The sequence below is a fragment of the Panthera onca genome, chromosome B1, assembly GCF_046562875.1.
Source record: "Panthera onca isolate mPanOnc1 chromosome B1, mPanOnc1 haplotype 2, whole genome shotgun sequence".
NCBI classification, from domain to species: domain Eukaryota; kingdom Metazoa; phylum Chordata; class Mammalia; order Carnivora; family Felidae; genus Panthera; species Panthera onca.
The window spans coordinates 45252150-45277182 of record NC_138342.1 but is presented as its reverse complement, the minus strand read 5'-3'; the positions used below and the strand labels follow the sequence as shown (position 1 = coordinate 45277182).

The following is a 25033-nucleotide window of genomic DNA, read 5'->3' as shown; positions in this document are numbered from 1 at the left end:
TTTAGCTTTTCACTCATTGTTAGAATGGAATGGTGGCTTCTGAGCTTCTTACATGCTGACTGGAAACTGAAATCTTTTTGTTTGTTAAATCAAGACAAGACACTATAGTCAAAAGTTGGGTTTTTATCATGTTTGTAGGTAAACAGAATTATTGCAAAATATTTCTGGTGAAGAAAGCTTACCTATATATAAAAGCAAAATGCCAAGTATTTAAAAATCAAATTCTGGGGCATCTGGGTGTCCAACTCTTGGTTTCAGCTCAGGTCATGATCTCACAGTTTGTGAGATGGAGTCCGATGTCAGGTTCTGCACTGACAGCATGCAGAACCTGCTTGGGATTCTCTCTCTCAAAATGAATAAATAAACTTAAAAAATAATAAAATAGAAATAAAATCTTCACAGTGTTCATCATCTAGTATATCAGGCTCCTAAAAGAGAAGCATTTTCTAAATCTTTCTGAATGCTGTTAATTTATATTTCCATGTAATATGATAGTGCTTACTTTTCTCACTGCCCTATCCTGACATTTCTTTCCTTACAGTGTTAAATTAATCTACTTAAAGAAAGACACCTAGATTTTTCCTTGAAAAGAGGAAGTTTATTAAAATATTTTCATATAAATCTCATGTCATTGAAAAACCACAAATGGTTTGAATGCTCACTAATGTTCACTTTAATTTTGTTGAGGAAAAATCCAAATCCCCCAAATATATTATTTTACCAATATTTTAAAAGTTCAAAATCTAAACACAGAGAGACTCTTAATCAATTAACATTATCTTTGTATATATGTCACGCACTGAGAAAATAGGAAGTGGCTTATTTTTTATTCGACAGTGGAAACCTGTGGCTTCAAACCTGTCACTTAACACTCCTTGGTGACATTTAGATTGAGAGCTGCACAGTGGGCCCAGGCTCGGTCACTGCATATCTGCAGCCAGGTGTGCAATCAAGTCTTTGGCATCTTGCATGACGGAGGGTATTTCTGAGCCATTTTCAGTCACTTGTGTTCCAAACAAGAACATCTTCCTGTCATTTCCCACCTCAGACAATGCCAAAGCTTCGTGGATATCTGTAATACGATAGGCTGTTTCAAGATCCTTCATCCCGAATAGAAAAAGGAAAGGAAAAAACTAGTTATTTTGTAATCCTTTTCGATAGAAAAATGTATTACTCTCATTGCTCTCAATGATCCCACCTCCATTTTAATGTGGAGGATATTGTGACCCCATTATTATGACTTCAGTGGTTGTCTGAATATAAAGATTTTAATCAGCATTATACGAGCAATGGGGTGCCTGCCTGGCTTAGTTGGTAGAGCATGCAACTCTTGATCTTGGGGTCATGAGTTCAAGCCCCACACTGGGTATAGCGATTACTTAAGAAAGAAAAGAAAAGAAAAGAAAAGAAAAGAAAAGAAAAGAAAAGAAAAGAAAAAAATAGATAGCAGGATTATACCAGTATTTATGAGCTATCATCAAAAAAAAATTTTTGGAATGAAGTTAAGCCTTTATAACATCTTAATCAGTTTTCTAACCACTGCAGTCAATCTGCTTTTTTTTTTGTTTTGTTTTTTTTCCATTTCTTTTTTATTTGCCCAAAATTATATTCAATAGGATGAATTATTTTTTTTTTATTGAGGTATAGTTGACACACAATGTTACACTAGTTTTAGGTGTACAACATAGTAATTTGACAACTCAACGTGTTATTCAATGCTCACCACAAGTGTAGCTACCATCTGTCACCATACAATGCTATTACAATCCCATTAATTACATTCCCTGTGCTGTATCTTTCATCACTGTGACTTATTTATTCTGTAACTGAAAACCTGTACCTCCCATTCCCCTTCATTCCTTTTTGCCCATCTCCTTGTATTTATGGGTCTGTTTCTGCTTTTTGTATTTGTTCTTTTGTTGCTATATTCTGCATATAAGTGAAATCATATGGTATCCTTCTTTCTCTGTCTGACTTCACTTAGCATAATGCCCTCTAGGTCATCCCTATTGTCACAAATGGCAATATCTCATTCTTTTTTTATGGTAATATTCCAAAATATGTATGTATATACTACATCTTCTTTACTTGTTTACCTACAGATGGACACTTAGGTTGCTTCCATGTCTTGATTATTGTAAATAATGCTGCAATAAACATAGGGGTGCATATGCCTTTTCAAATTGGTGTTTTAGTTTTATTTCTTATTATTTATTTTTCAAACTTTTATTTACATTCTAGTTAGTTAACATATAGTGTAATACTGGTTTCAGGAGTACAATTTAGTGATTTATCACTTATATATATAACATCCAGTGCTCATCATAACAAGTGTCCTCCTTAATACCCATCACCCATTTAAGTGTTTAAGTTCTCTTTGGGTAAACACTCAGTAGTGGAATCACTGGATCATATGGTATTTCTGTTTTTAATTTTTTGATAACCTGGACCTGCCATACTGTTTCCACAGTGCTTGCACCAATTTATTTTCCCGCCAACAGTGCACAAGGGTCCTTTTTTCTCCACACCCTCACTAACACTTATTATTTCTTACCGTTTTGATTCTAGTCATTCTGCCAGATGTGAGATGATATCTCAATGTGATTTTGATTTGTATTCCCTTGATTATGAGTGATGTTGAGCATATTTTCATGGGTCTGTTGGCTATTTGTATGTCTTCTTCAGAGAAATGTCTGTTCATGTCTTTTGCCTATGTTTTCATTGCATTATTTGTTTTTTGTGTGTGTTGAATTGTGTAAGTTCTTTATATATTTTGGATATTAAGTCCTCATCAAATATATCATTTGCAAATACCTTTTCCCAATTAGTATTTGCCTTTTCATTTTGTTGATGGATTCCTTTGCTGTGTTGATGGGTTCTTTTTTATTCTGGTGCAGTCCCAATAGTTTATTTTGGTTTTTGTTTCCTTTGCCTCAGGAGACATATCTAGAAAAATGTTTCTGATAGTATCTGGCTGGAGTTTATTACATTTCTAAATGTTGGTCACCCCAATATAGTGCCTGCCTGAAACCAGAATTCATTTAGTTTTAGACCCCGCAGTGACTTTTTAAACAGTGTTAATGGATTCAGTAACATGTGGACAATGTCTTAAGTTAATAAATTCATTGACGGAATTGGAGAGGAAGAATATATATGAGGAGAGTGTTGGATAAAAAGAGGAGCTCCTTGTAATGATAAAAGCACATCAGGGATAGGGCTCAGTCAGTAGAGCATGCAACTCTTGATCTTGGGGTCACAAGTTTGAGCCCCCACGTTGGGCATAGAGTTTACTTAAAAAAATAACAAATAAACTTAAAAAATAATAAATAAAATAAAAGTCAACATATGTTAAAAACAAAAAGCACATCAGGGATAAATCCCAGGTTTATTCCATACTTGCATAACTGTGCATTAATAGAATAGAGGCCATCACTCAAAAAGTAAAAATAGTAAGATGACTTTTTAAAAATCCTTATATAATAACTTGAACCAATGAGTCATCTAAAAGCATAGATTACTTTGGCAAAGGAATATCAACAAAGATGTCTTAAACTAAACCAAAGATGCCTTAATATCCAAAACTTAACTCGAATATCCAAATCTTTCATTATTAAGCCCCAGTAAAAGTTATAAATTTGACTGTTTAAAAATGGCTCTGTTTATTCAATTTGATGAAGATAAGAGATACAAACCACAAAGGAAAGCATTGATAAAATAGACTATTCGAAATGGAAAGCTATACAGGTGAGAAAAATATATGCAAAATGAGAACAGATGTAGGGAGCTCAGTGGCTCCATCAAGGGTAATAATATTCACATTATAGGGATCCCAAAAGAACAGAGAGAAGAGGGGACAGAAAACTTATTCAAAGAAATAATAGCTGAAAACCTCCTTAATCTAGGCAAGAAAACAGATATTCAGATCCAAGAGGCACAGAGATCCCTCAATGAAATCAACCCAAGGAGGTCCACATCAAGAAACATAGTAATAAATATGGCAAAAAGTAGTGGTAAAGAGAGAATTTTAAAAGCAGCAAGAAAGAGGTGCCTAGGTGGCTCAGTTGGTTGAATGTCTGACTGTTGATTTCAGCTCGGGTCATGATCTCATGGTTCATGGGTTTGAACCCTGCAATGGACTTTGCGCTGACAGTGTGGAGCCTGCTTGGGATTCTCTGTTTCCCTCTCTCTCTGCCCCTCCCCTGCTTACATGCTCTCTCTCTCTCCTATCTCTCTCATAAACAAATAAACATTAAGAAAAAATAAAAGCAGCAGAAGAAAAGAAGACAGTTACATACAAGGAAATCCCATAAGGCTATCAGATTTTTCTGCAGAAACTTTGCAGGCCAGAAGGGAGCGGCATGATATATTCAAAGGGCTAAAAGGAAAAAAATCTGTAGCCAAGAATATTCTATCCAGCAAGGCTACCATTTAGAATAGGAGAGATAAAGAGTTTCCCCGATAAAAAAAGCTAAAACAGTTCATGACCACTGAACCAGTCCTACAAGAAATGTTAAAGGGGACTCTATTTAAGTGAAAAGACCATAAGTAACAGTAAGAAAAGTAGGAAGCACAAAAGCAATACAAATAAGTATATATGTAAAAATCAGTCAAGGAATTAAAAAAATAAAAGGATGTAAAGTATGGTACCATATACCTAAAATGTGGGGAGAAGAGTAAAGAATGGTTTCAAACTTAAGTGACCATCAACTTATTATACAGAATGCTATATGTAGGTATTATATATATAACATAATGGTAACCACAAATCAAAAATCAATAATAGATATGCAAAAAAAGATATGCAAAAATAGATATGCAAAAATTAAAGAAAAAGAAATGCAAATATATCACTAAAGAAAGCCAGCAAACTGTGAGAGAAAAGAACAGAGGAAAGGATCAGAGAAGAGCTACAAAAACAACCACAAAACAAGTAACAAAATGGCAATAAATACAAACCTATCAATAATTAGCATGAACTAAATGCTCTGATCAAAAGACATAGAGTGATGGAATAGATTAAAAAACAAGACCCATATTTATACTGGCTACAAGAGATTCATTTCAGGGGTGCCTGGCTGGCTCCGTCAGTAGAGCACATGACTCTTGATTGTGGGGTCATGAGTTCAAGCCCCACATTGGATGTAGAGCTTACTTTAGAAATTTTAAAAAGAGACTCATCTTAGACCTAAAGACACATGCATACTGAAAAGTGAAGGGATGGAGAAATATTTATCATGCGTATGGATGTCAAAAGAAAGCTGAGGTAGCAATACTTACATTGGATACTGTAGACTTCATAAAGAATTTTTTTAAGTTTATTTATTTAGTTTGAAAGAGAGAGGGTGGGGAGGGGCAGAGAGAGAGGGGGAGAGAGAGAATCCCAAGCATGCTCCGCATTGTCAGTGTGGAGCCCAAACCGTGGCTTGAACTCAAAAACTGTGAGATCATAACCTGAGCCAAAATCAAAAGTTGGATGCTTAACTGACTGAACCACACAGGTGTCCAAAGACTGTAACAAGAGACAAAGAAAGACATGACATAATAATAAAGGGGACAATCCAACAAGAAGATATAACAATTGTAAATATTTATGCACCCAACATGAAAGTACCCAAATACATAAAACAATTAATAACAAACATAAAGGAAATAATCAGTAGTAATATAATAATAAGGGGACTTTAACACCCCACTTACATCAATGGACAGATGATCCAAATAGAAAAGCAACAAGGAAACACTGGCTTTGAATGACACACTAGACTAGATGGATTTAACAGATATATTCAGAAAATTCCATCCTAAAACAGCAGAATACACATCCTTTTCAAGTGCACATGGAACATTCTCCAGAACAGATTACATATCAACCCACAAAACAAATCTCAACAAATACAAAAAGACTGAACTTAAACCATGCATCTTTTCTGACCACAACACTATGAAACTAGAAATGAACCATAAGAAAAAAACTGGAAAGAGCACAAATACATGGAGGATAAATAACATGCTAATAAACAATGAATAGGTCAACCAAGGAATAAAAATTACATGGAGAAAAATGAAAACAAAACCGCAATGGTCCAAAATCTTTGGGATACAGCAAAAGTGGTTTTAAGAGGGAAGTTTATAGTAATACAAGTCTACCTCAAGAAGCAAGAAAATTCCCAGATAAACAACTTAACAATATACCTAAAAGAGCTACAAAAAGAAGATGAAACAAAACCTCAAACCAGCAGAAGGAAGGAAGTAATAAAGATTAGAGCAGAAATAAATAATATAGAAACTAAAAAAAAAAAAAAAAAAAGACCCAACAGAACAGATCAATGAAACTAGGAGCTGATTTTTTGAAAAGATCAACAAAATTGATAAACCTCTAGCTGGGTTCATCAAAAAATAAAAAATAGAGAGAGAGAGAGAGCACTCAAAGGAGCAAAATCAGAAACAAAAAAGGAAAAATATCAACCAACACCACAGAAATACAAATGATTATAAAAGAATATAATTAAAAATTATATGCCAACAAATTGGACAACCTACAAGAAATGGATAAATTCCTAGAAACATATAACCTCCCAAAACTGAATCCGAAAGAAAAATAAAGTTTGAACAGACCAATTTCCAGCAATGAAAATCAAATCAATAATCAAAAAACTCCCAACAAACAAAAGTCCAGGACTAGAAGGCTTTGCAGGTGAATTCTACCAAACATTTAAAGAAGAGTTAATATCTATTTTTCTTGAACTATTTCAGAAAATAGAAGAGGAAGAAAAACTTCCAAATTCATTCTATGAGGCCAGCATTACCCAACACCAAAACCAGAGCAAGACACCACAAAAAAGGAGAACTACAAGCCAATATCTCTGATAAACATAGATGCAAAAATCTGCAACAAAATATTAGCAAACCGAATCCAATAATATATTAAAAAAATTATTCACCATAATCAAGTAGGATTTATTCCTGGGATGCAAGAGTGGTTCAATATTTGCAAATCAATCAATGTGATACATCACAGCAATAAGAGAAAGGATAAAAACCATGTAATCATTTCAGTAGATGCAGAAAAAGCAGTGGACAAAGTGCAACATCCATTCATGATAACCCCCGCTCCCCCCACAAAGTAGTTTTAGAGAGAACATACCTCAACATAATAAAGGCCATATAATTATATGAAAAACCCACAGCTAACATCATACTCAATGGGAAAAAACTGAGAGCTTCTCCCTTAAGGTCAGGAATAAGACAAGGATGGGGCACCTAGATGGCTCAGTCAGTTAAACATCTGACTTGGGCTCAGGTCATGATCTCACGATTTGTGAGTTTGAGTGCCACTTCGGGTGAGCACGAGCCCCCCATCAGGTGAGCTTGAGCCCCGATTCGGGTGAACTTGAGCCCCAGTTTGGGTGATCACAAGCCCCGCTTCAGGTGAACCCTGCTTCTCTCTCTCTCTTTCTCCCTCTCTCTCTCTCTGCTCCTCGCTCACTTGTGCCCCCCCCCAAAACAAACAAACAAACAAACAAACAAATAAATAAATCTTGGGGAAAAAAAGGAATAAGACAGGGATGTTCATTCTATAGTACTGGAAGTCCTAGCCACAGCAATCATCCATGAAAAAGAAATAAAAGGCATCCAAATTGGTAAGGAAGAAGTAAAGTTTTCACTGTTTGCAGATGACATGATACTATACATAGAAAACCCAAAAGACTCCACCAAAAAACTGATAGAACTGATAAATGAATTCAGTAAAGTCACAGGATACAAAGTCAATGTATAGAAATCTGTTGCATTTCTTAGACACTAATAATGAAGCAGCAGAAGGAGTAATTAAGGAAATAATTCCATTTACAATTGCACCAAAAATAATAAAATACCTGGGAATAAACCTAACCAAGGAGGTAAAAGACCAGTACTCTGAAAACTATAAAACATTGGGGTGTCTGGGTGGCTCAGTCAGTTAAGCGTCCAACTTCAGCTCAGGTCATGATCTCACAGTCCGTGAGTTTGAGCCCCGTGTCAGGCTCTGTGCTGACAGCTCAGAACCTGGAGCCTGCTTTGGATTCTGTGTCTCCCTCTCTCTCTGCTCTTCCCCTGTTCATGCTCTGTCTCCCTGTCTCAAAAATAAATAAAAACATTTAAAATTTTTTTTTAAAAAAGAAGACTATAAAACATTGATGAAAGAAACTGAAGACAACACAATGAAATGGAAGGACATCCCATGCTCATGTATTAGAAGAACACATATTGTTAAAATATCTATACTACTCAAAGCAATCTACACATTTAATGCAATCCCTATCATATACCACCAGCATTTTTCACAGAGCTAGACAAAACAATCCTAAAATGTGTATGTAACCACAAAAGACCCCATATAGCCAAAGCCATCTTGAAAAAGAAAAACCAAAGTAGAGGCAGCACAATTCCAGACATCAAGTTATACTACAAAACTGTAGTAATCAAAACAGTATGGTACTGGCACAAAAACAGAGATCAATAGAACAGAGTTAGAAAACCCAGAAATAAACTCACAATTATATGGTTAATCCATCTAAGACAAAAAAGGCAAGGATATGCAATGGGAAAAAGTGTCTTCAACAAATGGTGTTGGGAAAACTGGACAGCAACATGCAAAAGAATGAAACTGGACCATTTTCTTAAACAGCACACAAAAACAAACTCAAAATGGATTAAGGACCTAAATACGAGACCTGAAACCATAAAAATCCTAGAAGAGAGCACAGGCAATAATATCTCTGACATTGGCTGTAGCAACATTTTTCTAGATATTTCTGCTGAGGCAAGGGAAACAAAAGCAAAAATAAACTGTTGGGACTACATGAAAATAAAAAGCTTCTGCACAGCAAAACAAACAAACAAACAAACAAACAAACAAACAAACAAACAAAACCAACCAAAAACCAAAAACCAAAAACCAAACAAAAAACAAAAATTCCCTGAAAGCTAAAAACAAACGAAAACTAAAAAAAAACTAAACAAGCAACAAAAAGAAAAGACAACCTACTGAATGGGAGAAGTAACATATCTGATAAAGGGTTAGTATCCAAAATATAAAAAAAAAAAAAACTCATGCAACTCAATACCAAGAAAAACAAATAATACAATTAAAAAATGGGCAGAACACATGAACAGACATTTCTCCAAAGAAGACATACATATGGCCAAAAGACACATGAAAAGATGCTCAACACTACTCACCACCAGGCAAATGCAAATCAAAACCACAATATTACCTCACACCTGTCAGAATGGCTAAAATCAAAACCACAAGAAATAACAAGTGTTGGCAAAGATGTGGAGAAAAAGGAACCCTCATGCACTGTTGGTGGGGATGCAAACTGGTGCAGCCACTGTAGAAAATAGTATGGAGGTTCCTCAAAAGAATAAAAATAGAACTACCCCAGCACGTCCAGCTGGCTCAGTCAGTAGAGCATGCGACTCTTGATCTCAAGGTCGCGAGTTTGATCCCCACACTGGGTATAGAGTTTACTTACAAAAAAAAAAAAAAAAAAGAAAAAAAAGAACTACCCTATAATCCCACCAAAATATAAAAATACCAATTACCCCTGTGTTTATTGCAGCATTATTTACAATTGTAAAACTATGAAAGCAACTCAAGTGTCCATCAATAGATGACAGGCTAAAGAAGATGTGGCATAAAGAATATTCCATTGTGTGTGTGTGTGTATTTATTATTATTATTATTATCATTATTATTACTATTCAGCCATAAAAAGAATGAAATCTTGCCATTTGCAGAAACATGGATGGATCTAGAGAGCATAATGCTAAGTAAAATAAGCCAGTCAGAGAAAGAAAAATACCGTACGTTTCACTCATATGTGGAATTTAAGATATGGAAGAAACAAAGGAAAGAAAAAGAGACATACCAAAAACCAGACTCTTAACTATAGAGAACAAACAGTTACTAGAGGGGAGGTGGATGGATGGGGGGATGGGTGAAATAGGTGAAGGGGATTAAAGAGTATACTTATCTTGATGAGCACTGAGTAACATATAGAACTACTGAATCACTATATTATACACCTGAAAGTAATATAACACTGTTAACTATACTAGAATTAAAATAACAATTTTTTTTTAATTTTTTTTTTTAAATAACAATTTTTTAATGTGGTGGTTTAAAAAATAAATGGAAAGCTATGTATAAAAAAGAGAACCATAAGCAAAGTAAAATAATAGCCAACAGGTTGCTGGAGAAGATATTTGTAATGCACAGAAGTAACAAAGGATTATTTTCCCAAAAGATATGAAAGATTTCTACAACTCAAATAGGAAAAGATGAACACCCTAATAGGAATCTGTGAAAAGATATTAAAAGACAATTCACAGACGTAGAAATTAGCTTCAAAGAATGAAACGAATTTGAAACTAATAACCAATGCACATCTGAAAAGATGTTCAAGCTCACTAGTCACTAAGGAAATGCAAATTAGAATAATGGGATACAATTTCAGCCCCATCAGATTGGTAAAAATGAAAAAGTTTGACAATGCCAAGTACTGAGAAGGATATGTAGCTGCAAAAACTGTCATATTCCATTGGTGGAAGAATAAATTGGTGCAGTATCTTTGGGAAAAAAAAAAAACTTGGTAAGTAAGATCTAGGAAAACTGAGTATGTACAAATCTGAAAAACCAGCAATTCCTCTTTAAAGTATATGCACTAGAGAAATGTTGATACGTATCTACAAGGAAACACATACATTGAGATTCACTGTAGCACTTTAAATACCAATAAAAAATTGGAAATAACCCAAATGCCCATTTTCTCTCTCTTCCTCTCTCTCTGCCCCTGCTACATGCATTCCCTCTCTCTCTCTCTCTCTCTCTCTCTCTCTGTCTCTCAAAAAAAAAAATTCTGAAGTAGCTTCTACACTGGACTGTAACATAGGCTCCTACTTTAGGTCATCATTTGCAATTACTTAGTTTACTTTCATAAACATTTGCCCTTAGAAGCAGTGGGAGAATCAAGTTCTCTAATAATTGGCAACCTTAGCAATTGAGAGAGGGGCTTTAGTATTATAATGCTATAGATGTTCAATTTTTTAAAACTGATTTTATTATGGTAAAATACACATAACAAAATTTACCATTTTAACCATTTTTAAGTGTACACTTCAGTACAGTCACATTTTGTTCAACAATCCACCTCCAGAAGTCTTTTCACTTTGCAAAACTGAAACTCTCTACTCACAGCACAATAACTCCCCATTTCTCCCTCCCCCAACTCAAGGCAACCATCATTAATATAAACCTGTGTCCATTAAACAATAACTCCACCATCTCCTCTCCTCCCATTCCCTAGTAATCTCTAATCTACTATCTGTGTCTATGAATTTAACTACTCTAGGTACCTCGTAAAAGTGGAATCACACAGTGTTTGTTGTTTTGTGACTGGCTTCTTTCACTTACCATATTGTCCTCAAGGGTCATACATGTAATAAAATGTACCAGAATTTCCTGTTTTAATGCTGAATGATATCCCATTGTGTGTATATATCACATTTTGTTTATCCATTCATCCATGGAAGAACACTTGGTTTGCTTCTACCTTTTGGCATTGTGAATAATTCTGCTGTGAATATGGATGTACAAGTATCTGTTTGAGTTCCTGCTTTTAATTCTTTTGAGTATATACTCAGAAGTGGAATTGGTGGATCATATGGGAGTTATATTTTTAATTTTTTAAGGAACTGCCATACTGTTTTCTATAGTGGCTGCACCATTTTACATTCCCAATGACACTGTACACGGGTTCCAATTTCTCCATGGTAGTTTAATATCTATAATGTATATGTGAGAAATAAATTCAGGTCAGGTTAATTGATCTAAAACAAACTATTTCTTTATATATAGTAGTCCCTCAAATATTTTGTTGAAATCAATTCAACCATCAGTAAATGTTTATTGAAATTAAATTCAACACATATTTTTTGAATTTCTACTATGTACAGTATACTAAGTATTCTGAAGGACACAAAGATGAATAATGGTCTTTATTCTCAAGGAGTTTATAATCCAGAAGATCTAATAAGTATAAACTAAACTGAATATACAGCATATTGTTAAATATCCAGCTATTAAAAGTAGACATTTATATTTCTTTCATTGACAATAAAGCTATTGAATACCACTTATATTTGCACAGATTTTTACCTGTTTGTTTGCAAACACAACCAGAGGAAGGATTGGGTTTGTTCCAATTAATTGATGAAGGTGTTTCTTGGCTTCAGGTAATCTGTTGTGATCTGCTGAATCTACCACAAAGATCAGCAGCAATCCTCTGGACAGGTACATTTCCCAATAGGAACGGAAAGGTTCACTGCCACCAACTATACAGAATAGTAGAGAAAGAAGACACCAAAAACATTGCAGAAGTGTCCACTGAGGAGCCAGGAAAGATACTTTTAGATAATATCCAAACACTGGACAGATGTGTGTTAGAGTGTACCCAATTCAGAGAATGACCAGAGAGCTGTTACGAGGGAAATGGTTGGTGGGAATATTTACCCTCCACAAGTGGTCCAATCATTCTGGAACACAAAGGATCAGCATAAAGACACTAGATACTACAGAGGATGTCTTCCGATCCGTAAACATAGCGACCCCAGGGGCCACAGCCATCCTATCTGTTAAACTCAGAAAATGGGAGTAGGCTACTAAAATAACTCAGGGTGGTGGGTTAAAACACACCTTCCTCTAAAATAAGTTTTAGATGGACTGAATTCACTGGCCAGCCTCATTTGAACAATCTTTTTCCTTTGTCAAAATCCCAGAACTAATTTCTCTCTTAACATTGCACTAAGAGTTAATATGATCCTGTGAACATTAAGGAATACTTGCCTCAGAAAAAAAATGCCTTTGGATTATTTCATTCTGCTGATTCTTCCCAGAAGAAACTTACTAGTAATGATAATAATATATATACAGCGAACTTAGTTTTTGTTTTTCTCCTAGAAGAGAGGTTGGCAAATTATGGCCCACAGTTTAAATCTGGCCCAACGCCTATTTTTGTATAGCCCATGAAGAAAGAATGGATTTTACACTTTTAAATTTCAGGGAAAAAAAAGAAAGAATAACATTTCATAATATGAACATTATATCACATTTGGATTTCAGTGCCTACAAATAAAGCTTTATCAGAACACAGACATGTGGATTTGTTCACATATTGTCTGTGGCTGCTTCCACACTACAACAGAAGTCAGTAGTTTGAAGACCCCTGTTTTAGGAATTTAACAAAAACATTTAAAATACTACTGGGAAAGGGTCTTGATTTGCCTTTCTTTTGTTTTCCTTTTATAGAGCTAGGCTAATTCCGTAAAGTATTTCGTGTTATTAATTTTTTAAAAGAATGTTCTGTAATCTTCTAAGTTATTCACGTGGTTTTAACATACTTAATTTAAGCATGAATGAACATTTGGGTTGTTCTTTTTTTGTGTGTGTGACATCATGACATCTCATCTATATAGGGGATTTTTATCTTTTTTGTTATTAACTTCTAATTTAATTGCAGTGTAGTCAAAGAACATGGTTTGTATGATGCCCCTTCTCTGAAAAATTTAAGACTTGCTGTATGGTCCATGAAGTGGTCAATTTCAGTAAATGTTCCATGAGTATTTAAGAAGAACATGTATTTTTAGACTTGGGATGTAGCTAAAATTGTCTAATTGGACAATCTTATATTGTCCATTGGATGAAACTTGTTGATTATGTTCAAATTTTGTGTCTTTTCTAGTTTTGTTCCTATTAATAATTGACAATATGTTGAAGTCCCTCACTCCAATGGTAGTGTATGTCCCTTTCTACCCCTGGTTGGAATCTTCCTCTCTTTTCCTCCCTTCCTTCCTTTCTTTTCACTTTTTACACTTTGAGACTATTTTCTTAGCTATATATTTGGTTAAAGTTATTATTTCTCCTATAGCTTCTTAACAAATTGAAAACTCTATTCCTAATAATGTTGTTAGCTGAAAGATCTGCCTACACATTTACCGATTTCTTGGCCCACATTTTCTCTTTGTAACTGGATGAAAGCAAAAATAAAAAAGGTGATGGCAGTAATCTAAGTAAGAGACAGTATAGGTTCCAACTCAAATAGGTGCAGTAGGAAAGGATATAACTGATGAATACAGGATTTGTTTTAGCAGTAGAAAAACTCATAGTGTTTTATTTGTGGACTAGAGGTGAGGCTGCATAAGAAGAAATCAAGGGTGACCCCTAGTTTTCCAGCTTGAGTAACAAGATAGGTGAGGGGCCATTTACTGACCAGTAGATTATAGGGAAAGGAACAGATATGGAGATAAATCAAGCACTTAGTTTTGACCATTTTAGGTTTGAGAGGCCAATTAGATATCTAGGTGGAAATGTCAGGTGACATCTGGATATGTTTGGGCTGGATGGATAAATCTGGGATTCATTAGCAGAGGGATGATATTTAAGGCCAATAGGATGGATGAAATCATCCAAGGAGAGAGTGTAAAGAGAAGAGAATCTATGCAACTTTGGGGAACAGCAATATTTAGAGAAGCGGTGACTCCAGAATTACTTTAGAGTAGAGACTTCTGGGCTGCCATCTGGTTACAAAAAGAGGTTTAGGGCTTGTTTATAGTTGCATTTGCAGAGAAGGAAGTACACTTTATTTACCTAGACTGCATGTTTATTAGAGGTAGTAAGGGAGGAGAGAGACCGTTATAGGAGGGGGTGCTACAGCTTTCCTTTCAGCTTCCTCTTATACGAGCACTGTAAAATGGAGAAAATAAAAAGAAAAGAAAGTGATTCCCCCTGTCCCTCCACTGCACTATTAAACTATATATGCATTCTAAAAGTATAGGAAAATCTTACCCAGTGTTACTTTTCATACAGATGCAATGTTGCTAATAGTATGTCTGGCTTAAGGTATAACAAAATGAACCTCTCCTGTTTACTAATAAGAAAGAGGGCTTACTCTCTAGGAATTCCATTTGGCTATCTTCAGTGTTGATGCATACTGCATTGAAACCTTGGGTGGGTGCCACACTGTGCTGGACTTTGTTTAAAGCTAGAGAGTGGAGAACACTGGTCTTTCCTGCTCCGTCCAGGCCCAACACAAGGATCTGCTTATTTTTCTCCTGTGAAAAAAAAAAAAAGACAAAACAATAAACCCATGTGACCAGGGCCTCGTTTTCCTGGCTCCTGGCAGTGTGCCTGCCTGTGGTAGGACCCGATGATAATTGTGGAACTGTAAACCAGAGCAAAACTTCACAAAAAATTTAATATATCTAGGGGAACCCGGCTGAGCTCAGTTGGTAGAGGACGGGACTCTTAGTCTTGGGGTCGTGAGTTCAAGCCCCACACTGGGTGTAGAGTTTACTTAAAAAAATTAATATGTCTAGAACAAACTGTACCAATCAGTTTGTATTTTATAATCTGCCATTAGTTATGTGGTATTAATCACACCACACCCTTCCATCCCCCAACTCCTGGTCAATCTATCAAATATAGACTTTATGTAGATCAGGATTTATAGGAAGTGCCATAGATCACAGGATCAATTTTCACATTTCATTTTGCTTCTTGAGTTCATGTCCACTGGGGATTGCACCAGAATTCAGTCTGTTTGAGATCTTGGGATCTCTATGGTTCATGTACTGACTGTGCCATTCAGCAAGTAAGCATCTAAGGTTTCTTATTACGGATCTGTTTTGTTTTCCCAATTGGATCACTAGATTAGAAGACTTTAGAGCAAAGTTCCCTTCTTATACTCTTTAAGATAAGTATTATGATTAAATGAAAAGGCTAAGGTTATAGAAATTGTTAAACCAGTTCCAGGGGCACCTGGGTGGCTCATTCGGTTAAGCAGCTGACTTCGGCTCAGGTCATGATCTCGAGGTCCATGAGTTTGAGCCCCGTGTCGGGCTCTGTGCTGACAGCTCAGAGCCTGGAGCCTGTTTCAGATTCTGTGTCTGACCCTCCCCCGTTCATGCTTTGTCTCTCTCTGTCTCAAAAATAAATAAACGTTAAAAAAAAATTTTTTTTAAATATATAAAAAAAAAACCGGTTCCAATCACAAACATTTATTTTAAAACCTGACATTAAAACCTGTTGAACTTGACACAAACTTTAGAAAGAAGCATTCCACCAACATACCAGCCTTAAAAATTTTTATGACAAGTGACTGAGAGACAAGCATTGCAGACTGGTATGAAGACAAAGTTAAGAGTGCTCATAAAAGTGGCTATTAGGGTGCAAAATTTAATGTGATCAGTAGTAAATGACCAACGATACTGCAAGATTGCATAGGAATTCAATTCTATTTCCCAAACAGCCTGCTGAAGAAGTTTCTCATGCACAAAAACACCAGTAATTGTCTTCAATGGCACTGGTTTGGAAATAATAATCATTTACATTTGTACTCAAATACTAAATGTTGACATTAGATTTAGACTGGGTTTCTGGAAAAAAAGTGAATTTTTTTCACTGTTCCTATTGTTCTTTTTTTAAAAAATAAGATCTATGTGAAAGTAAGATGTTTTAAGGTCTGGTCTAACAGGGTCTTGTACAGAGAGCATGATTTATCAAAACTGTCTCCTGAATACCAGAATTAGACAAATACATGTTGGGGCACCTGGGTGGCTCAGTCAGTTGAGCGACCAACTTCTGCTCAGGTCATGATCTCACGGTTTGTGGGTTCAAGCTGGCAAGGGTTCTGCGCTCAGAGCCAGGAGCCTGTTTAGGATTCTGTGACTCCCTCTTTCTCTGCCCCTCCCCCACTCACGCTCTGTCTCTGTCTCTCTCAAAAATGAATAAACATTTTTAAAAATTTAAAAAAGAAGACGAAGTACATGTTTTTGGAGTTAATTCTTGATGGCTCTTATAGCAAATAGTATTTCCATAGTTATTTCCTACCTTCATTCATGTTGCCTCTCATCTGCATCTAAATGTTACAGTGTCATTCTGGGAGTGTCATGGTAAGGAATAAATGGCTGTAGGGTGTGGATTGTGTCTCCCTTATTGCCTCCACAAATGGCCCCATGCTCAAGGCTACCCCAACATATTTCATCAATTCCAAGATGCATTTTTCCCTCCCACATTTTAACATCTCTGAAATGAGGATTTTACAATTCATGGTATGTCATGTTTTGATTGGCAGCATTTTTTTTTTTCTTTCTCAGTGGTACTAAATTAATGGTATCTGAGATCCTATGGAAGTGTGAATTAAAACAGTTCCCTACTCTTTCCAACCAAATCACTGACCCTAAGCCCATCCTTTCTAGAAATTTAGCAGTCACTGACGCTTTACATTTTACCTTATTTTAGCAAAATGCATGCTAAAATACATGCTTCCTCATGTTTAATCTCTTAAGGAAAGCTGGGATTAATGTAAACCAAGAGTTTGGACACAATTTGTGATTTTGAACACCTCTGTTCCCTATCAAAAGTCATTCCTTTTACATTTGGATCTATAATAGTCTGTGTTTTACCAGATATCAAATCTCAGTTAATAATTCAAATTGTTTAGAACCAGAAAAGCGCCTGTGAGCTCAGGAACTCCAGGAGCAGAAGTCCATTCAGCTGGGCTTAATGCTTGCTTTTCCTTTTTATCCTACCCGCCCCCGCCCCTCAATTTTTTAACTGTGGCAAAATTCACATAAAATTTACCATCTTAACCATTATTAAGCATACAATTCAGTGGTATTAACTACATTCATAATGCTCTTCATCTTGCAAAACTCAAACTCGGTAGTCATGACTAGCTCCCCACTCTCCCAGCCCTCAACCCCAGGCAATCATCAGTTCTACTCTATATGATTTGGACCACTCTAGGTACCTCATATAAGTAGAATCATAGGTATTTGTGGGTTTTTTTTTGATTGCAGCGCCTGGTTTCTGAGACCTCTCAGTTAAAACTTTGTGACCATCCCTTCTGGGCGCTAGTAGTTTGAAAACAATTTTTATTGTAACCACGGAGAAGGTCTAGCCCTAAAACACACCCTGCACGAATTCAGGGACCCTACACTTTCTGACAAAGAACGTGTTCAACGGGAAGGACTAGGTTGGAGAGCCCGCGCGCGGCGAGGGTTCGGGTCTGGTTTCTGTGCTGTAGGCGGCGGGTGCGCCAGTGCTGAGCGCTGGACGGAGATGGGGCCCAAGAAGGGCTGTTCCGGCCCCGTGAAGACCAACCAGGACCTCTTCTTCCTCAACGCTAGACCCGAAGAGGGGTGGGGCGCAGCGGCAGGGTTAGTTAGCCGTGAGGGTGAGGCAGGTGACGGGGAAAAGGGGTAGCGATGGGTCCGGCGAAGCTTGGCACACCCCCTCCCACCCACAGATTAAAATGCCCAAGGAGACCGGATTCCCTCCCGCCGGTCGGGGCCTCGGACGTAACAGAGCCAGCGGCGCTCGGGCCTGACCGCCGATAATGGCCTTGGGGAACGGGTCCGAGGCACCGGCCCCTTACCAGAGGCTCCAGCGGGGGCTTCGTCAAGGCGTTGTTATCCTTCTTCTCTTTGTCTTCTTTTCCCTCGAGGTGTTCCTTCTCTTTCTCGGTCTCCCGCTCTTTCTTTTCCTCCTCTCTACACTTATTTTTCTCCTCCTTCCCTGTCTCTTTCCCCTTCTTCTCTTTTCCCTTAATTTTCCCCTTCTCCACCTCCTTTTTCTCTTTCTCCTCCTTTCCTTTTTCCCGAATTTTTTCTTTCTCTGGCTCCTTCCCCTTCTTCTTCCCCTTCCCCCTCTCCATCTCCACCGTCCTAATTTCTTTCCCTCCTTCCGCGCGCCCGCGCGCTGGAGCCTGGGTTCTGGATCCCGGCAGGTGTGGCCCCCGAGGCGGACGCAGGGTAGAGACGTAGGTCCACGCAGCGTAGACAACACCCGCGGTCACTGTGCGGCCGGGGCCAGTCTCCCGGCGCGTTGGCTGCCGCCGGGTATCTCGCGCCCACTAGCGGGGTCCGCCGCGCAGCAGATTCGCCGAACCCGGGGCTGGGGGAGGGGAGGAGATGGCCGGGAAGCTAGGGGAAGCTTTAAACCCAGAGGAGTGGGGAGGACCAGCCACGGGAGTTGGGAGAATGGGGCCGATCATCTGCATAGGAAAAGCCTTCACCCTACCATCCCATCCGCGACACTTCCTCGGCAGGTCGCATTATGGCAGGATTCCCTTAGGCTGGGACACAGTGTCTCAGAAAAGCCTTCCAAGCTGGCCCAGATTCCAGCGTCTCACCTCTACCTCACCACTCCAGAGTAGCCCAGCCTAAGGCCTAAGTGTCTCCCGTCGGGAGATCGCTTAAGGGAACCAACGTCCCAGCAGATTCCGTGCCTCTCCAAGCCAGTAACCATAAGCCTGAAAAGTCAAGTTTTTATCTTCCCGGCCCCCTGTTAACTACACTAGGAGTGTCCAGAGGCTGCTATCCAGGATGCTTAAGGAAAGAGAAAGTGAACGGTTCCCTTGTTTTAAATTCCCGACACATGTCGCCTAAAAAAGAATTTTGAAGATTAAATTAGAAGTCGGCCAGGATCACGGATACCAGTAATGCTGGGTATTAAAACTACAACTAAACAAAAATAGTCGCCCACAGTTATATATAGCAAATTAGGTACCACCTGGGCTTTTCAAAGGTGGCGTAATGTTTTTTAAACTGGTTTAAAAGCATATGGATGGTTTTTATTATTTTGCTTTAATGTTTGAAAGTGAGAGCACAAGGGGGTAAAGGGGTAGAGAGAAAGGGAGAAAGAATCCTATGCTCAGCCCAGGCTCAGCTTGCAAAGCCTGATGCTATGCTAGCTCTCAATATAGAGATCATGATCTAAGCCTGACCTAAGCAGAAATCAAGTCAGATGCTTAACTGAGCCACCCAGGTAACACTTATTTCGTTAAACTGCATTCAAAAATATATTTCATAATCCAACAAAATTATCAATGCAATAAACTGACTTTCCTTCATCAGATCTACCGTTCAAATAGGCTTGTAAGGAACAGTGAATGAAAGGCAGGTTCCAAGTTTGAGTAATGCAACAGTTTTTCAGGTTAGCAGTTTCCACTCAGCCTTGAAAATGCTGTGCTTAATAACTTAAAAAATGTTTACTACTCAATTTGTTTATATACTGGAAGGTAAAACTGGGTTCTTCCAGTCCCATCAGATTAGTTTTGTAGCTTTCTGGGAGGGGCAAGAAACAATTTTAGATATTCAGCCTAAAAAGTTCTTCATATACCAACCAGAAGTCCCTATAAAATGCCAAGACCCATAACACCTTAATCCATACTCACTGCTAGAATCTTTTATTTTAAAATGTACCACAGTGAATGGATGTATCCATATTGTCTTTTATAAATGTACACACACACACACACAAACAAATATATATATATACACAAAGTATATATGTCATTGGTTAAAGACCTGTCCAAAGAAGAAACAATTACTAGAAATTTAATGTAGATGTTTACACTTCATTTGACAATTATAATTTATTTAAACTGAGGTTTCAGTTGCTTAGTAATGGCTGGTAATGACAATGACTAGCAATTACAGTGACTAAGTAGAGAAATGTAAATTTCACTTTTTGGTGCACTGGGTCAAAATTTTCAACGATGGATAATTTTCAACAAAATTCTGTAGCTCAGTTAACCTAAAAATGATTATCCTTCACCACAGAAGTTTAATGGATTCCTAAATAACAAATTTACTAACAATTATTCCTGTAATGGGGTATATATTCAGAAGGAATAAGTACATCACTCTTACCAAGAGTATTCTCTGAGCTCAAAAAGTATTATGCCATAATAAATCATTCATATATGAGGGTCTCTTGTTTAGATGTTACTGCAGATTCTGATTATGCTAAACAGAAAGGCAGCACCACATTTCTTACTTTTGTAAAGGAGGAAAAAAGCCTTTTAAAAATCTCTTTGAGAAAGTTTTGATATGTTCAGAGTCAAACACAGCAGCACTTTATTAATAAGGACAAAGTAATATGATCATAAAGAAATACTCAAAGTCTAGATTCAATGCTATCTTGGGCAGCACAAAATGAATACTCACAAGGGTGGGCATCCCAGTGTGTCTGTCTCACAGCTGTTCAATGGGAAAGTGGCTTATAGGTGAGGAAAGACCAGAGCAACACTGACACCAGACTGACTGTATAATACTTCATTACTTTGAGAAGGTAATGAATGCATGTACTCTGAATGAAGGGGAGTCATTTCAGTATCTATTAACTGGGCCAAACAGTTCTGTTAAGTTCTAATACTGCCTGCTACTGAACTCTGGTGGATTTTCTCTCTACTTCAGAAGTCAATGTTTGAGCTCTTGACAGGGCCATTAAATCTTTCTGACTGAAACAGTCCAAACCCATCTGACCTCAGAACCACTGAGTCTAGGAGTCAACTTCTTGCAACATTGATACATTTCCTTGAGTTCTTTAATGGTGATAAATCAGCATAATGTTATCATAATATGAAAACAATACTGGGGTGCAAAGAAGTCTTCATTTATATTTATGTGTGTACTTGTGTATATATATGTACATATACACACCCACACACTTTTCATTACTATATATATATATATATTTAACATATATAGTATATGTAGTATCCCATATTCCAGTATCATGTAACAGAGAATTTATAGTTAGAATTAATCATGACATTTACTTTAGTTTTCCTGTGGCCACTTATGTAATGAAGTGAAGAACACCAGTGTATTAATAAGGTCCCTTTTTATCACATGATATTTCTAAGCAGTTATTTATTTGGAATGCTAAGAAGATTCCACTTTCAGTCTCCTAAGGCCTCCTAAGACATAATTTAAAATGGGCTTTGGTAGGAACAAGTATCTTCAGACTCTAATTGAAACAGAAGTAGTTTCTATTTAAATCCTAGGAAACTTTGGATAACATGCCTTGTTTGTGAAACTGAAAAAACACCAGATCAGCACACAAAGAGAAAGGATGCAACAGAGATCAAGGTGGGAAAATGGCCCATTATTTTGAGGGCTTATCATCTGTGCAAAGCTAGGTAGTACAAGTAGGCTGAGTCTGACTAGGCAGAGTCTGAGGAAGATGTTTTCCTGTTTGATGCATGAGAAAATAATTTTATGAAAATGTGGGTGATGGGTGAGGGAGGAACTCTGTGTTTCTTGCTGTGTTACCTTTATTATGTTCCTAGTGTCAGTGAGACTAAAAATAGCTTGGAAACAAGAATGTTCCAATCACCAGCCACCTTTTCCACCTTTCTTCTTTTTCTGTTGCTGTTTCTTTTTTGTTGCTGGAGCCCCTGCAGGTTTCTGGTGTCTTGGGGGTATGATATTACTTGTAGATGCAGCCGATGTTGCTGCACTGCCAGGTCGTGGGGAGGTGGGTGGGCTGCTCACAGTCTTACTGGCATCCCTAAAATCATCAGATCAGGAAGTGTTGGTCATTCATATATTCAACAAAAGAAAAGGCTATAAAAACACATTATTCTTAACAATCTTCCACATATATTCTATTTCTTTCTTTTTTTTTTATTATTCTATTTCTTTTAAAGGGGGATTCCCAACTCCCTATCCATTTTTCTTTTGAATACAATTTTTACTGCTTCATAATTAAAGAAAAAGTAATATATGGTTCATGCCAATTTTTAGAAAGCTTAGAAAAGAAAAAAATTTAAATGACCTATAATCTTACAATGTAGAAACAGCTTATTTAGTAACATTTTTAATAACTTCTTTCTAGTATCTTACTTATAGTATCTGTTTATCTACATATTCAGTTGAATGACAAGTGTATTTAGAGCTTCCGTCTGAAGATACCGAATCCTAACATTTATAATACAATTCTACAATCCTGGTATTTACAATATAATCAAATCAGAAACACCACATTTTCTTTTCTTTCCATAAGTATATTATAAAACATTTATTAAACATATCTGACTGCACTTAACTTAAAATATATTTAAAAATTCTTACTAATGACCCTGAGTCAATCTGAAAAAGAATCAACCTATGCTCTGAGTGACTTCAATTGAGGAGCAATGACTTACAGTTCAGATGAAGCTCCTGCCGTTGCTCCCTGGGTCCCTTTTCCAATCTGATCCTTCTTCTTACCCTTCTTTCTTCCCCGGTAGTAAGAACGTTCTCGCATTGGTAGCCATCTTTCTGGATCTGGGGTCACCTTTGGGTCATAATTCTTAGGCAGCTTTCCTGTATAACAATTGATAAAGGAATGAGAAATCTGTCCATAATGTTTTCAAGATAGTTTGCTTAAGGAATGTGTCCTAGCCTGGGAATAAATAACATTAAAATTGAAGTAAGTTCGTCTGAGAAAGTTTTATTTGTATAATCTAGCAGAGGAAAAGGCCTTATTTCTAAGCATGACAGAAAATTCAGAAGCCATAAAGGAAAAGACTTCACAGATGTATCTATATAGAAAATTCTTTTTTTTTCTTTTAAGTTTACTTTTTTTTTTTTTTTTTGAGAGAGAGAGAGAGAGAGAGAGGGAGGGGGAGAGAGAGAGAGAGAGAGAGAGAGAGAGAGAAAGAGAGAACCAGCAGGGGAGGAGCACGGTGAGAGGGACAGAGGATCTTAAGCAGGCTCTGCACTGACAGCAGAGAGCCCAATGTGGGGCTCCAACTCACAAGCCACGAGATCATGACCTAAGCTGAAGTCAGATGCTTAACCGACTGAGCCACCCAGGCACCCCTATATAAAGGATTCTCAACTTCATTTGGTAAGAGATATATTTTTAAGAGAAATAGCAAATATATATATGTATCATACACACACACACACACACGTATATATATATTTGCATACTATATAACAGAGTGGACTGATATTCTTAATGTACAAAAAGGTCTTGATAATAAATAGGTAAATGCAAAAAAAATGGGCACTGCTATTATTAGGGTAAGCCAGGAGAAATAGAAGTCCTTAATCATGTGAAAAAATGCTCTTCTACCTCACTAATTAGAAATGAAAAAGGTAACAAAATTCTATCAAACTAACAAATATTAAAAGCAGTAATACCCAGTTTTGGTGAAATAGTGAGAAACACTCAAACATTATGGCAGAAGTGTACACAGTTTAGCCTTTGTAGAGAGTGATTAAATTTGGCAGTGCCACTCAAAATTCATACTTCTAGAAATTTATCCTGCAGATATCCAAAAGACACAAGGTTACGTATAAGAATATTCTCGAGGGGTGCCTGGGTGGCTAAGTCGGTTAAGTGTCCAACTCTTGGTTTCGGCTCAGGTCATGATCTCATAGTTTGTGAGTTCAAGCCCTGAGTTGGGCTCTGTGCTAACGGCACAGAGCCTGCTTGGGATTCTCTCTCCCTCTTTCTCTGCCCCTCCCCCACTTGCTCTCTATCTCTCTCTCACACAATAAGTAATAAACACTTAGAAAAAAAAGAATGAACATATATCACTTCTAAGTTTTAAAAAATACTTATTTGGAAACTACAAAAAATAAGAAAGTAAGTGAAACGGCAAGTTATTTCTACCTACAGTTATCGGCTGCTCCCTTGCAGTGTCATTAATACATAAAACAAATACTTATAGTGGGCTGGATGCAAACATTAGCTTCTGTACCATCCCAAAACTCTACTAAGATGGAAACAAACACATTAGAAAGAAAAATAGGAAAAAATATATTATCAATAAAATTTTGGAAGCAGGAAAACAGATGGAGGAATGGTAATAAACTTAGCAGACTTGAGAGACCTGAATTCTAACACAATAGTGAACAAAATCAAAAACAATGTGATTTACACCACAGATTTCCCAGATTCAGAGACAGGTAGGTGGCTCCAAGGATAACCTCTGACTAGTTGATGCCAAACATGGTAATTCTACCCTCTCCTGCTATGGGCTAAAATCAACTATAGCCTAAGCCAAACAATGTATGGCATTCCCCTGGTTAATGGTTCAGGGATGGACACTGACCTATGTTGGCCCCATCAGATTAATGGGAAAGACATGGCAGCTGCAGAAAGTCCTTCTCTGAAAGGCTGGATATAAACAACAAGCTCTGTTCCCAG

General features: G+C 37.1%; 2 protein-coding genes across 4 annotated transcripts in view; both read right to left on the bottom strand.

Moving 5' to 3' along the window:
• Window positions 1–810: 810 nt before the first annotated feature.
• On the bottom strand, window positions 811–18957 carry ARL9 (ARF like GTPase 9). Its single transcript, XM_060655744.3, has 4 exons — window positions 18477–18957; window positions 14988–15150; window positions 12200–12375; window positions 811–1100 (listed from the first exon to the last, which is right to left on the bottom strand). Exons 1-4 carry the CDS (start codon window positions 18753–18755, stop codon window positions 921–923), a joined length of 798 nt encoding a protein of 265 aa, XP_060511727.1. The 5' UTR covers window positions 18756–18957; the 3' UTR covers window positions 811–920.
• A 1465-nt stretch (window positions 18958–20422) lies between these two features.
• Window positions 20423–25033, bottom strand: part of SRP72 (signal recognition particle 72) — a 29329-nt gene continuing 24718 nt past the window's right edge. For 2 of the 3 annotated variants that reach the window (XM_060655734.3, XM_060655735.3), the window contains exons 18-19: window positions 23037–23196; window positions 20423–22399 (exon numbers count right to left, since the gene is read on the bottom strand). In XM_060655734.3, the coding sequence (XP_060511717.1) occupies window positions 22222–22399; window positions 23037–23196 (338 nt within the window). In that variant the 3' untranslated portion in view covers window positions 20423–22221. Of the gene's footprint in view, window positions 22400–23036; window positions 23197–25033 lie in introns of those variants that run through there. The other variant, XM_060655736.3, reaches the window with a different exon arrangement.